The following is a 14,842-nucleotide window of genomic DNA, read 5'->3' as shown; positions in this document are numbered from 1 at the left end:
TAATGAACAGATTTGGCACCAGTCATGACGATGGTTTGCCAGTGACCGAAGAGGGTGTGTGGGCTGCCCGGGTACCGGGGTGTTTTCTGACTCAGGTGGGAGCTGTCCACCAGCGGGGCCGCCCTCTGGCCCAGGGACCCAGGACGGAATGCTGGCACTGGCAAGGGGTGGACCTCCTGACCCTCTGCAGCGGCCTCCTGACCCTCAGCTCTGTGTCACTGAAAACATCGTTACCCCGCAAAGTACACAGTCTTCGCACTTAGAGAGTGAACCGTTTTCCTTTAGCTTTGGAGGATTGCTTTTGTAATTCATCTTTAGTTCATGGGGAAGCAAAAGCCAAATGCTGACTTTCCCAAAGGTTATCAGTTATGGGCTGTGTGTGCAACTTTTGAAATAAATAAAATTAGTTTACTCTTCAGTGTCAGTAAGACAAAGAATTATCCACATGTGAATTATTCATATTATATTAAGAAAGTATTTGCCTTGATACCAGGCAAAATGTATTGAAGCGTATAACTAGTTTCTTGAACAAAATTTATGGGTTTTGTACATTTTCAATATCAATAAACCAGTCAACAATAGTTTATTACAAGAGTTTCGGCCAAAATTGTTTAAAATGACTTTTAAATCCGTAAAGCTAAGTAAATATCAGACAATGCTAGAAATAATGAGGTTAAGTGTAATTGATGGTGTTTAAAGTCATCTCCTCAAATGTCCTATAGACTTTCCCAGCTCCACAGGGGTCTGTCTTTGCAGCTGAGGTTCTCAGAAAGCAAATTCAATTAGAGTGTTGTGTGCTTTACGAGGCCATCTCAAGTGAGATTTTGTTTGTTGCAGAAACGGGCATGCAGGAGATTAGAAGCAGCGGCGCAGGAGTGGGGCTACCCCCAGGTGAAGGTGCGCGTGCCCGCATCCTGGGGCAGCAAGGAGCCCGAGTCACCAGATGCCCAGCCCAGAGGCCACCTCCCTGCACCGAGGCCAGACGGTGGCCAGGGGCGACCAAGCGTGGGGGTAGGTTTCTGCTCCCACCAAACCAGCCTTTAAATGTCTAATGAAAGGTGTAAATAACCACTGTTCTGATTCACCTGTGGCTGTGATTTGTTAAATAGGTTCCTCAGGACGGTGGAAAGAGCTGGGCCCAGCCTTGCCCAAGATGCATTGCGGGGGAGTCTGTAAGTGCATTAACCTTCTTGCTGCGACATAAAAGCTAGACTTGGCCTTAAATATTAGATCCATAAAACAAAGTTCATAAAAACAGCAGTTACGTTTCTAAGGAATGAAGGATGTGAGTAAAAAGGTGCAGATAAGCTTTTCTTAGCATTCTACCCGGCTGCAAACTAATTTGTTTCCAGCTTCAGACTGGAAATAGAAATTGAATATACATTTTAAATTCTTTCTAAAACACAGGGTTCAGGGAAGGGAACAGGTCTCTGGATATGGTTAAAATAGAGGTTATTTGAGTACATCTTAGAGAGAAGTCCTAACCTCATTTACTTATCAAAATAGGAATCAACGTTGTTTTTTCTCTTTTCCCTCTTTAAGCTTTTCTTTCACGTTTGCATAAACTTCACACAAACCACAGATTTCAGAAGGAGAAACACAGTATTCACACCATTAATTCAAAGTAAAGGGAGGTCTTAACGTGACCAGAGTCAGAGTCTCAGTCTCCTGTGCTGGGCAGAAAATCGTAATGTGCGTTAGCATCATGATACCCTTGTTACTAATTCTGAACTTGTTCTAAAAACAAGTTAATAAGTTTGAAACCGCTGTAATTCTTGGATTTTGTTTTTTGTTTTTTTTTTTAATTTTAAATTTGCAGTCTTCATATTGCAGTAAGATAGAATTGTGTTTAATTTCCACATAGAAACCAGGAGTGTCTGTGTGTGTGTGTGTCTGTGTGAGTATTTTCAGGATTGCCCCCTAAAGATCTTTAGAGAAACACATTGCTGTTTTTGATAAGCAAAAGACTGAGTCAGTAAACTATAGTCTTCTCGTGCTGCATTGCAGGCGACTGTTTTATAGTGAGAGGCAATGACTTGTTTTAAACTGAGGCCTAGAACTGTGTCGCTTATCACCCACGCGAACTTCTGACTCTGTGACGTCATCAGACAAATATGAAGACAAAGGTTGGTGGCAGACCTGCCCCGATGTGCTTCTCTACTTTTTGTCCTCTATCTTCCGGGAACTTTCCGCAGGTTATATTGCGTTTTGTGGTGTAATCCTGAACAATGGTGAAATCAAAGATACAGCAACTTGAACTTACTGTATTTCGGTTGATTCACTGTAACTGCCAAACATGCCCTGGATTTCGAGTAAATAATACGACCCCATTATGGGTAGATTGCATTAATGCTGGTGACTAACCAGGACCTTCCTTGTTCTTACCCCATTTCCATGGAATGTATCTTTCAAATCCCCCATCTGTTGGGCAAACAGTTGGAACGTAATGTGGATTCTTCATGCTCTGAGAGGTCCTCTTCTGGCACGAACGGCTTAAAGAAAAAAAAAATTTGGCCCAAGCACCTGATTGGATCATTTAAGCTAATGTTCTGTTTGAACAACAGTACCTATTTGATTAGGGTTTTCCTTCCTTTGTAATTCCCCAAGCTTGCCTCTGTATGTTTCCTAGGAGATGAATCTGCGCACAGAAAACCTATATTGATATGTAAATATATCATTTTTTCGTTAATGCTCGATATTCTTTTCATCTAAATTTCAGAAACCGACTTTAAAAAATCAGTTTCCCTTTATTTGTAGTTATTCTCAATAAAATTTCACCCAAGCTTGGGTGATTTAATATTTACAGCCACTACTTCTAAAAGTCTTATGTAAATAAAGATTGAAATGTGAATTTGAAAAGTCACACCTCTTGATATTTGAACAGACTATAGCTGCATATATCTTCTTTTTCTAATAATATGGCTAGTTTCTCTCTTAAGCTTTTAAAATAATAAGACACTATTTTTGTATTCTAGAACATCAAAAGGCTCAGTGTTAAATAAAAAGCAAATAGTATTTTTAGAAATGCAAGATCCCAGGGAGAAGTGCTTAACGGTAAATCACCAATGGGCAGCAATTCCAAATTTCAGAAGACTTTATTAAACACACAGCTCCATTCACAAGTGTGCCCCCCCACTTCACACGCAAGCCCGCCCTGTCCTGGCCCACAGTTCCCATAGCTGACCCGGGATGGCGACCTTGGCTCAAAGAGACGCAGAGGTTATGTTGGGGAGTTTGTGTGGAATCCCTAACGGGAAACTTACCTGTGTCTCTCAGCTTGTTTGGTGCTTATCCCTGAAAACCTCCTTTGCATCCCAGTTCTCTGGTGTATTTCTGACCTCAGTGGGGTATCAGCTGACCCGATGGGTTCTGCTCTGGATTCTCACGTGGCTGTGTCTCAGCTGGCTGCCTGAGCTCCTGTTGTCTTTCTCCCGTGGAGCTTTTCCTGATTGCTCACGTACGCAAGGACGTTTTCTGCAGAAACCTTCTCAAGCCCATTTTCCAGGCGGCACGCGGGTCTCCTGGTTGCTCTGTCCCAGCTCGCCGTCGCGGGGTGACTGATTCAGTTGTTGCTGACGGTGTCGTGGGGTGATCACTGGCCCGCTTCAGCTCCTGGTACAAGTTATTACCTAGAAAGAGCCCCTCTCCACCCTGTCACCCTGCTCACGCCACGGACAACTGGGGTGATGCCATCCCCAACGGAGGCGGTGGGACGGGGTGTTATGTCATGGGAGGTGCCCACCCCCCACCCCGGGGCGGGCCACCCTCGCTGCTGTGCACCGTGCAGGCTGCAAGGCCAGGAGCAGGGTGATGGTCGCCGTCTCTCGCAGGCTCCTTTCCTTCCACGAGTGGTCCCAAGGCCGGGCTGCGCCTTGCGGCCCGCTTCCTTCCTCCGTCAGCTCAGCCCGCCTGGCACAGGGGTCCGTGGCAGCCAAGTGTGCCATGGAAATCACGCTCTTCTTGGAGATTCTACCCATTAAATGAGACCTAGTGAGACTGTGAGAGGTCTCCGTGATTAGGAAAGGAAGATGCGTGAAAGCGGGTGGGCATTATCAGGCAGGAAACTACAGGAAGAACAGAGTGAAGGTGTTCGCCGGGGGGAAGTGCTGTGTCCTCAGCACCCCGTTTTCTGAATGGTACCTGGCCACTGATGCTCTACAGCTCCTCAGGGCAGGGGCCACCTTCAGACTTTATTGGGTCCGCGTGACAGTCACTTGTCCGTTTTCTCTCAGCTCCGTTCACCATGCTCGTCTCCCCTGCATCTCCCAGGGCATGGCTCCCTCCCCCTGCCCCGCCCGAGGCAGCCTCTCAGCCCCTCCCTCTGCGGTCCCAGCTCCTGCTGGGTGGAGCCAGCCAGCTCCAGGGCTCTGCAGTCACACCGTCTCCTCCCTTTGTCCTCCCAGCCTGCAGGAGGGTGGGGCTTCTACTGGGGGAATATTTGCCTCCCTTCCCCTGTGTGGCTTCTCTTTTCCTCCATCACTTGTGAAGTTGAATCCCACATCCCTCTGTATGAAATACCTAGATTGATTTCCCTTTTCTGACTGGACCCCACCTGGGCTAATCATCGAAGGAGTGGACAAATCCTCCTGAAAACAAAAGCCTTGCAGTTTTAAATGTAGCCCTGTGGGTCTTGGTTGCCCAGCAGGCTCAGCATTTAGGAGTGCCCACAGAGTAGAGAACCTGGGCGTTAAGTTGAAAAGATAGGCCTTTTATATTGCACATCACTGGTACTCCTTTGCTTCCATTTATCTCGGGTTATTGGGTTTTTAACCCAGGCTGGTAGTGAATTGCCACATAAAAGCCAACATGCAAAACATGATGTTTTTGGTATTGTGGACCACCCCCCTGCTCCCAATCCCCAACAAATTGATTTTGGATAGCAGCCTGTTCGTCAGCGTTGAGGGCAAATACTAAGGGAGCAGCCTTAATAAGCTTCGATGTTAATCACTTTTTGACATGGAAATCCTTTGCCGGACAGTGGTGTTGGGGGAGGGGAAGAAGAGAGGCGGGCAACGTGAGCGTAGGCGCGGTGGTGGGGGGTGGGGGTGGGGGGCACGTCCCAGCTGTTGTCTGGGCTCCGTTTTCCCTGTAGAGATGGCAGGAGGAGCCCAGGGATGATTATTCTGATTCTGAATGGATACATTTTTTTCCTTGTACTACTTCTTATCTCCAAATGGGTGACCTTTAAAATATTTGCCTTATTTTATTTACCTATCTGTCTTATTAGCCACTGCTTCCTACATCTGTAGCATCTGTAAATACTGCACTGAAATGGAATGGACCCAGAAGCCGGTGTAAACAGGATTCTCTCTTTCTCCTGGGCCCAGGTGTCAGGCAGGAGCAAGGGCCAGGGATGAGAATGTAACACTGGGCTGTAGGTGCAGACAGATCTGTGTGCAGTCGGTTGCTCTTTGTGTCCTGTTTCAGCAACAGTTACTCCTCGTGAGTCCTTTACTCTTACGTCCTGAGAGAAGGAAACACAGTCATAGAGGGGTCAACGGGAATTTCATTGATCATTCTGCAGGAATCAAACTGCGCTCTGTGCGTTTTCCCCGAGGTCTGTCAGGGACCCCAGAGGCCACCGGTCTAACCCTGTCACCTTACAGGTAAGGAAAATGAGGTCCACAGGGGTTAAGTGACTGGCCTACCACGCACCGTGGCTGATGGGGAGGTGGTGGCCCCAGGACCCACACCGCAGCCCTCTCCTCTTCCCGCTCTCCTGGCTGGTCCTGTGCTCATAGCCCGCGTGGCAGCAGCACTCCCGGACTGTGCACGGTGACGACCTGCTCTAACCCCTCTGAGCAGCACGGCGCGAGGCGGTGGGTCTTCGCGGATGTCATTCCCAGACACAGTGAGAGCTTCTTGGCTGAGACGTAGGGCTGAATTATTCAAACGGTGGAAGAACAAGCCGGCCAAGAGAGGAGTTTGGCTGTGTCAGTGTAGCCAGACGTGAATCCCAAAATAGACGAGTTTGAATAGACCTGCTGACAGAATCTTTGGGTATAACTTCTGTTAGTAAATGCTTTCTCTGAATATGGATGCCAGAAAAATAGTTAAAATTTTTTTAACTATGTTGTTGAGATCATTTCCAGGCTCTGAAGGAGCAGATAGCCTTCAGGTGACTAGAAGAACAAAACTAAACCTTCTTTCTCTAGGAATAAAATGTTATACTATGAGGAGACGGTGAAATGGATTTTTACAGAAAAGATAGTGTTTTAAGAAAAATGCAATTTAGATTTCCTACAAGCACGTTAGACTAAGCTAATGCAAATGTATCCCTTCCTGCTACAGATAAAAACATTAGATACATAGTTAATTATATAATAAGTGAAGAGAGAAGCAGAGCAGTGGATACAAACATATTCCTTTGTGGCTGTTGTTAGGTCTTGGCCTTTGTTGGGTTTGGTCCTAGAATGGGCCCAGGGCATGGGGGCTAGAATGCTGATGTCCAGAGATAGATGAGACTTTGGCCAGTGGAGGTGTGGGAGCTAGAATTTGGACCCTTGCCTAAAGTTCTTTTCCTTGAAGATCTGCCTATACCATAAAAGGGGATTAGAAATTAAAATACCGGGCCATACATGGGTGTGGGCTCCAAGTTTATTCTGTCTCAGTGCTACAAAAATCAAAAGTTAAAGCATGAACATAAAAATAGACACAGACTATTAAAGTCCTTAAAGCCTCGGCTAGTGGCAAAGTCAGAATCCGCCTGTAGGGATGCTTCCACCATCCAGAGCGTACAGGATTCAGAGGGAAACAGCTGGCGCTGCGCATGAGACCACAATAGAACGATATAAACTACGTGGACAAGTCTGCCGTGGCAGGGCTGGGGGTGGAGTAGCGGAGTGGCGTCAGGAACTCTTAACAAACAGGAGAATACAAACCTGTAAGAATCTGAATTAATAGAAGAACCTGAAGTTCACTGTAAAGGTAAATATTTTAAGAATTTAAAAAATGATTTTAAAAGAAATAGAGCCATGATGCAGAAAAGGATGGTATGAAAAAGGAATTGGGAGGTTAAAAAAAAAAAAAGAAAGAACTTCTAAAAATGAATGATACAGTCATTGAAGTGAAAAAAAATTCTCAGGTTAGACACAGTTGAAGACAGAATTAGTGAACTAGGAGACTTATCCGGGGAAATCATCCAAAATACAGCAAGAGAGATAAAGAGAGAAAAAGTGTGATTAGCAGTCAGAGGAAAGAGTGATAAGGTTCATTAGGAAATCCAGAAGGAAGGAATTTAGAATATGGGAGAGAAAAAGATAATGATAAGATCTGATTTGAAAAGAATAATGGCTGAGAATTTCCCAAAATTGAAAAAAGGCATTTGTAGCCAAGTAGTTTTGAAGAAGAACAAGGTGAGAGAGATCACCAATCAGATGTCAAGATATATTACAAAGCTATAGTAATTAAGACAGTGTTACTGGCATAGGGGTAGACAGATAGACAAGTGAATAAAATCGAGAGCTTTAGTTGACCAAGCAATGTAGCTCCAATGCATATATGGCGCTGGATATATTACAGACAATGTGTTACAAGTCAGCTGGGAATGACCAGTTACTCTATAAATTGTGCTAGGACAATTGGCTATCCACATATGAGGAAAAATAAAATTGGATCTCTACCCCACACAAAAATCAATTCTGGGAAGTGGGGGAAAGGTAAAGAACCTAAATGTGGAAAAAAAAAAAAACCCCAAAGAAACCAAGAAACCTTTAAAACTTTCAGTAGAAAGTATGGGAGAATATATTTATGACGTTGGGAAGATTTATAATAACTAATAAACCCAAAGGGAAAGGACTAACATATTTGACTACACACATAAGACGTTGCATATCAAAATTCCTCCTTCACTGTTTAAGAAGATACCGTAAAGCAGGGAAGACATTTGCAACACACAAAACAGAGAGTAGCAGATAAATGGGTGAAGTATACGAATTGGCAGTTCAGAGAAGAGGAAACCCAGTCAGCCAATGAATATTAAGTGGAGGTCCAACCTCTCTAATAATTAAGGGCATGCAATTAAAGCACCAAAGTGGCAAAACTAAAAATGTCTGCTGATTTAAGTGTGGGTGAAGATGTGGACCTGAAGGGTCTGTCCACTTTATTGGAGTCAATATAACCTGGCACAGTGACTTGGAGAGCAGATGTGTAGTAAAGGTGATGGTGGGTATCCCTGTGGCCTGGAAGTTTCAGTACTAGGTACATATTCAGAGTTGCCCAGGGAAATGTGTACCAAATAATTGTAGCGTTGTTTGCTTAGCAGAAAGCCAGAAACCACACAGACGTCCATCAATAGGAGAATGGATAAATGAATCGGCTATATTTATTCAGTGAAATATACGCTACAGTGAGAATGGATGAACTTAAAAAAGGAAATTACAGAAGAAAATGACACCATTTAGGTATAATTTGCAACATGTAAAACGTGGATACATACTAACTAAAAGAAGAAAAACATTCCTGAGAATGATAGACTGAGTTCAGCACGAGAAGGTTATTTCTACCGAGGGAGTGAGGGCTCAGGTATGGCGGGTGTTTCAGTATCTGTAATATTTTATCTCTTAAGCTATGTGATGGATCATGGGTGTTTGTTATACTGCTGTCTATCCTTTTTTGTGTTTCTGAGGAGTCCTGGTGAGTGTTGGACGTGACGTATGTGCACGTCCATCATGGTGAAACTGAAGAACATTAGACAGAATTCTGGAGAGCTGCTAGAGAGAAAGGACTGGTATCCATGAGGAAACAGTGATTTGAGTGATAACAGACCCCGCCATTAGTAACAGACACCAGAGACCTTGGAATAACGCTCTGAAATGCTAAGGGGACTGTCCTGTGTGAACACGTGGCTGTGCTAGGCTCAGAGCTAGAATGACCAGTGCAGTGGGAATTCTCTTCCCCCCATAGTAGTTCACTTGCCGAAACTGACTCCGGAAGAGAGAACGTAGACCAATCACAATGGAATAATTTGGGAATGTTCTCAAAAGCTACCATCCCAGATGGCTTTATAGGTTTAAAGAAATCCTACATGAAGGAACACATGGATGACTTGCATTAGAAAAATGACTACATTGTTTGGTCAAAGGAGGAGGAAAACAGAAACAAATGATCATCTTAATAGAGACAGAAACCAGTGTTCAGTTACTCCAAATCACACTCATGATAAAACCAGAAATAGAAGGGTTTATCCTGGTAAGGTTTAAGGATCCTCACACTTAGTGGGCATTTCTGCTGGTGAAGAGAAAAACACGTTTGTTTGCTGTCACCACTTCTGCTTACCAGGGTTTCTAACTCAGACAATTAAACAAGGAAAAAGAAACAATGGCAACAAGAATTGGGAAGGAAAAAAGCTAAATTGTTATTTCCTGATGATATTATTATCTACATAGAAAATCCAAGAAAATCTACAGATCAACTGCTAGAACTAATATTCAACAAGATTGTTGAATATAAGAAAAACATGCAAAAATAGGATGGATGAGTTGGTAAAGAAATTGTGCTATACGTACAATGGAATATTATTCACCCATAAAAAGAAGGAAATCCTGCCATTTACAACAACATGGATGGACTTCGGGGCATTATGCTAAGTGAAATAAGTCAAACAGAAAAATACAAATATTGTATGATCTCTCTTATATGTGGAATCTTAAAAAAAAAAAAAACAAGCTCATAGATACACAGAACAGATTGGTGGTTGCCAGAAGTTGGGGGGGAGAACTTGGTGAAGGGGGTCAAAAGGTAAAAAGAAAACAGCAACAGAAATCTTTTTTAAAAGCAGCAGCAGCAGCGCTGGGTAAGTGGGCGCTTTAAGGTCCTGAGGCTCCTTCCAGGGCAGCCTCTTAAGACGTCAGCATCCGCTCCAAGGTGCCAGGATGTCCCTTCCTGAGCCCATGACAGTGAATTTGAGATAAAGCAAACTTATGTAAGAGAACAGCCTGTATGTATTTTGGAGAGTCTGTCCTTAATGCCTGCTTTTGAAGTCCAGGAAAGCTGTGCCTACAGTTTTTTTTTGGGTCTTAAAGTCAAAAAGACTTTTCCTAGAATATGCATTCATCCTTATACCCTATTTCTTTATTTTTGGCTGCGTTGGGTCTTTGTTGCTGTGCGCGGGGTTTCTCTAGTTGCAGCGAACGGGGGCTGCTCTTCGTTGAGGTGCGCGGGCTTCTCACTGCGGTGGCTTCTCTTGTTGCAGGGCACAGGCTCCAAGTGCGTGGGCTTCAGTAGTTGTGGCACGTGGGCTCAGGAGTTGTGGCTCGCGGGCTCAGGAATTGTGGTGCGCGGGCTCAGGAGTTGTGGCTCACGGTCTCCAGAGCGCAGGCTCAGTAGTTGTGGCTCGCGGGCTCTAGCGCGCAGGCTCAGTAGTTGTGGCTTGCGGTCTCTAGAGCGTGGGCTCAGTAGTTGTGGCGTGCGGGCTCCAGGGCGTGGGCTCAGGAGTTGTGGTGTGAGGGCTCAGGAGTTGTGGCGTGCGGGCTCCAGGGTGCGGGCTCAGGAGTTGTGGCACGCAGGCCCCTTATACCCTATTTTTAAAGTTGCCTGTTTGTCTCGCAAGCTCAACAACAGCTCCTCTGCAAAGCTCTTGATCCTGCACATCTGGGGTGAGAGCGCTGCCCGTCGCACTGCCGTGGCTGGTGGAGCTGCGCCCTGCAGAAGCCTGGGCCTGGGTTCAGGCCTGCGTCTTCCTTCCCGGCGTGAGCACCTGACTCAGCCTCAGAGGAGTGGAGAAGGTTATGGGGTGTCATCTCGCACTAGTCCACCTCCCCCGACTTCAGTGCTACCCACTTATCCTTTCCCTGGTCTAAATGGATTGCTTCCCAAACTTGATCCCCTTAAAGATATTCAGTAGGAGACTGCTTATAAACATGGTGTGCTCGTTGTTGTTCTGAGCTGCTCCCTAGACGCTGTCGCTGGGTAACGACAAGTACTAAGCTTTGTTCGCGTCGGCCATGCCCGCCCCCTAGAAGGGTGCTAGCGGATTAGGCTGGGACACGTTCCACACACGGGAGCTACGGGACAATCTGGAACAGAGGCAAAACGTCACCGCAGGAATCAAGTCTTCTTTTCCTTGGTTTGTGCTCTGCTCTCCAGCACTACTTCAGACTTATACAGACAAATAATCCTTCCTGACAAGGTGGAAGGCCAGGTTCAAATATAGAATTCTTGAATTTCTCAGAGTGCCACGCCGGGACATGGTGGAATGAGGGAAAGCTGGCCCCTGGCCCACCCCCCTCCTCAGCTCAGGCCCTGTCCTACATGACAAGGGGCCTTGAGCATGTGCACATGGACACGTCTACCCCGTCCACGTTCCTGCTCCCACATCTCCACACCCCTCTCCAACAAGCACCCGCCCCGTGGGCATCTTTCAGGCTTGCAGCAACCACACTAGTGATGTGCTGTGGTCTCAGGAGAATGCACCTGCAGGAGAGGCTGGCCTAGCCAGGGGATAGGCTCTAGAAGGGGACAGGGCCTTTGGGTGGGAACATCCATGGAGAGGTACGGCCAGAGGGGTCCCTCTAAAGCATGAACCCCAATCAGGGGCTCAGTGCCCAGACATCCCCCATCAGACGTGCCTCCAGTGGCTGGTCCCTGCCACCAGGCGTGTCGGAGTCTGAGGACGTCAGACCTCACATCTGTATCAGGGACAGGGCAGGTCCTCTGTGGGTGCCCCTGGGGGTCCGAGCTTTGAGAGGGGCTTTGAGAGGGACATTGACAAACTGGACTGTGGGGAGAAGAACATGGTGACGTGGGAACTTGAAGTCGGGTCAGGGAACAGAGATTGGGTGGAAGGTTTAAATGAGTGGTTCCTACAGGTTCCTTTGTGTGGGAGATTCTAGATCTCGGTCCTCTTGTTGTTATGTCTCACGCGTCCGGTTGTCCCAAGTCCTATTTGTTCTGCCTTCAGCATGGCTTCATGTACACCCCATCCAACCAGGAGGGTGGGGATGGGGGCAGGAATGAGACATCTCAGTGAAGACCTTTTCAACAAAAAAAATTTTTTTGAGCCACATAGTGGTGTTGACGACGGTGATGATGAAATTAATTAAAAAGCATCGCTCGTCTTCTCCCCGCCCCTGCCCCCAGCCCCAGTCTCTCTCCCGAGAGGCCCGTCTTCTCTGCAGCCTTGCCTGCTGACCTGTCCCCTCCTCTCCCTCTCCCGCGGTCCCTCCGCAGAGCCTCCACGCTCTGTCTGGCCTCTTCCCCACCTCCCCACCGGGGGCCCTGCTGCGCAGGGGCTCCTGACAAGAGTTTCCGGCCAGAGAAGTTCGGGAAATGCTGCATCCTTTCCCCACCTTTGGAGGTTTGAGGTACATTAGACTGTTGGTCCCGAGAAATCAAGTGAAGAGATGAGTTTGATTTTGCTCGGCCTGGTATCTCTAGAACATCCTTTTGTCAAGGGATGCCTGTTATACATGTGCTTCTGAGAGTGTTTTGGGAAACACAGGCCCATTGAACAAATCCAGCCCCTGTATTCATCGTGGTCTTCAGGACCTTTTGCAGCCTGGCCCAGCCTGACCTCCCCTGACCTTCCAGGCAGATCTCCCGTCCCTGTCTCTGTGCACCATGAACCCTGGCTTCAGTCACACAGGCAGGTGCTCCAGTTCTGGAACGCTCTGACCTGCTGTTCTCACTGCCTGGGGTGCCATCTCCCATCTTGTAAGGTTGTGCTGTGCCTCCGTGGTCCACGGTGTGAAGCCTTCCCCACCCCTCGTCAGGTTCATCAGCCACAGCATCCCGTTCCAATCACCCCAGTGAGCCATCCGTGTGAAACGGGTGTTCACGAGCTTGGGTGCTGCTTCCCTTGCCGACCGCAAGTCCTCAGTCTCTCTTGTTGGGTCCCCGTGGCTCAGGGCAGCACCCGCCTTCCAGGAAACAGGATGCCATCGTGGACCGGACTGCTCTGTCCCCTCACCGCCTGGCCCGCCGCTCCCTTCCTGGCCTCAGCCAGCCCAGCGAGCCTTCTGCCACCAGGGCGCGGCCTTGGAGAGCAGGGGTGCCCTGCCAGCCTCTGCCCAGGGGCCACGGAGCCACACTGCTCTTTGCCGGGATAGTGGCAAGTGTGATAAAGGTTTTTGGATGCTGGACAAGACCTCTCATTTCGTGGTGGCACAGTGTCTGGCCACGGGTCTGCCCCCAGCCGTCCGGTGGTCCCAGTTACTTCTGCGGGTGAAGGTGAGGAGACAGGAGGTCTGCTCCCGGGGCGGGGAGGGCGGGCGCCCGGGTGGGGATCCTCCCGACGCTGGGTTACTTGCAGACCCTGGCCCCTGCTGCAGTGCTTTTGTGCTGAATCCATAGTCCATATTCAGACATCATTTTTAAAAACTATGAATTTATAAATGATATTTTTATTCTTTTTTTTTCCCTCTCATAGAACTGTGGGAGAGAAGAGGAGTAACATTTATTGAGAACATTCTATGTACCAGGCACTGTAGGAAGTGCTTTAAATATCTTAGTTATAATATTTTATATATATTCTGTAAACATGTACTTACCACAGAAATAAGTGTTAGCTCAGCTGTTTTAAATGCAGTGCTTTGTGTTGGTGAATGTAAAGCCAAGGTAAACTAATTCCCATGACATGCTGTTTTATCACTGTAGGGACATTTTAACCATATGGAGAGCTGGTAGAAGATGCAAGCTGAAAAAGGAAGATTCCGGTTGTGGTTTCGAACCCTCATGTGCCAGCGAATGTAAACCTCTCCTGGGTGGATGTGTGTGCCCACCTGTTCAAATAGCGCCTGGTACCCTCCCGTCAGGAAATCCCACCGTCCTCCGCTCCAGAGCCAGAAGAGATTCCAAATGTTACTCCTCATGAAGCCTCCTTTCAAATGCATCTTGCTTGAGAAGAAAATCAATTGCATTATTTAAAAGTTTAAAAAATTCAGTATCAAACTTCCTGTGAGGTTTGAGAGCCCTATAGCTTATGGAGCCATATCCAGATGTAGCCCCACTTTATACTTTTCTATTGTTTTGTGGATGTATCCAGAGCTGCTTAATGTACTCTTTTTTAATTAAAAGTCTTATTTTTTATATTGAAAACGCTCTATAATCTTAAACTGAATTTCAGTAAATGTTAGTATCCAGTCTGTTCTGTGTGATTCCCCAGCTGAACTTACCAGGCGCAGGGCCACCTTTATGTTGAAATGGGAATTTCTCACCTTCTCTTCGGTTTTCAGTGTATGGCCTGACTGTGGAGACTGGCATTGTTCCCCTGGGTCTGCAGGCGCCCTGAGATGCCCTTGTCACCTAGAGACGGGTCCCGGTGAAACCACTGGCTCGTAGGCTTGCTCTCGGGTCCTTTGCCCGGGCAGACGCAGCCCCGTGCTCGCCGTGTTGCCCTGCGTTAGCCGTGTGGCCGTGTCCCCTGCCGGGGACCGGCCGCAGCATCCACGTCCCGAAGAGCCCGAGCCGTAAACCATCGTGTGTAGTCACGGAGGCACCTCATACTGGAAAGACGGGGCAGAAGAAGACATGGGGCAGAAAGGGACCTAGTACGACCGTCTGTGATATGGATTACCCACAGTCACTGGACGCGCTGCCAGGTTCAGGACAGAAAGCTGACTTTTCTGTCCCCAGCATCTTTGGAGTCACTAGACAGTTAACCCCGAGCAAGATCGCAGAGCTGTGACTTGTTGAGGAAACGCCAGTCAAGGCCGAGAGAGAAAGTATTGACATTTGTGGCCTTAAAAATACATCTTTAAAGAGCTTTAATTTGCTTCTGTCTTTTCCAAATGAGATACACATCTTAATTTTTATGGAAAACGTGAAAATTCTTAGATGACAACATTTTGTTTTGTGTATAAGCTCTTCCTTTTCCCCCAAATTCATGGGGCGAGGAGGTGACCAC

At 47.1% G+C, this 14,842-nt stretch overlaps 1 protein-coding gene across 3 annotated transcripts in view; it reads left to right on the top strand.

Moving 5' to 3' along the window:
- C7H10orf143 (chromosome 7 C10orf143 homolog) overlaps nucleotides 1-14,034 on the top strand; it is a 39,956-nt gene extending 25,922 nt beyond the window's left edge. Inside the window, exons 2-4 of one of the 3 annotated variants that reach the window (XM_068548764.1) lie at nucleotides 838-1,011; nucleotides 1,110-1,172; nucleotides 13,594-14,034. In XM_068548764.1, the coding sequence (XP_068404865.1) occupies nucleotides 838-1,011; nucleotides 1,110-1,172; nucleotides 13,594-13,623 (267 nt within the window). In that variant the 3' untranslated portion in view covers nucleotides 13,624-14,034. Of the gene's footprint in view, nucleotides 1-837; nucleotides 1,012-1,109; nucleotides 1,173-2,007; nucleotides 2,735-10,549; nucleotides 10,881-13,593 lie in introns of those variants that run through there. The other 2 variants (XM_068548763.1, XM_068548765.1) reach the window with 2 other exon arrangements.
- The last annotated feature ends 808 nt before the right edge of the window (nucleotides 14,035-14,842 follow it).

The sequence above is a fragment of the Eschrichtius robustus genome, chromosome 7, assembly GCF_028021215.1.
Source record: "Eschrichtius robustus isolate mEscRob2 chromosome 7, mEscRob2.pri, whole genome shotgun sequence".
NCBI classification, from domain to species: Eukaryota; Metazoa; Chordata; class Mammalia; order Artiodactyla; family Eschrichtiidae; genus Eschrichtius; species Eschrichtius robustus.
The sequence above is the reverse complement of the archived record's forward strand: the minus strand, read 5'-3'. Positions and strand labels throughout refer to the sequence as shown.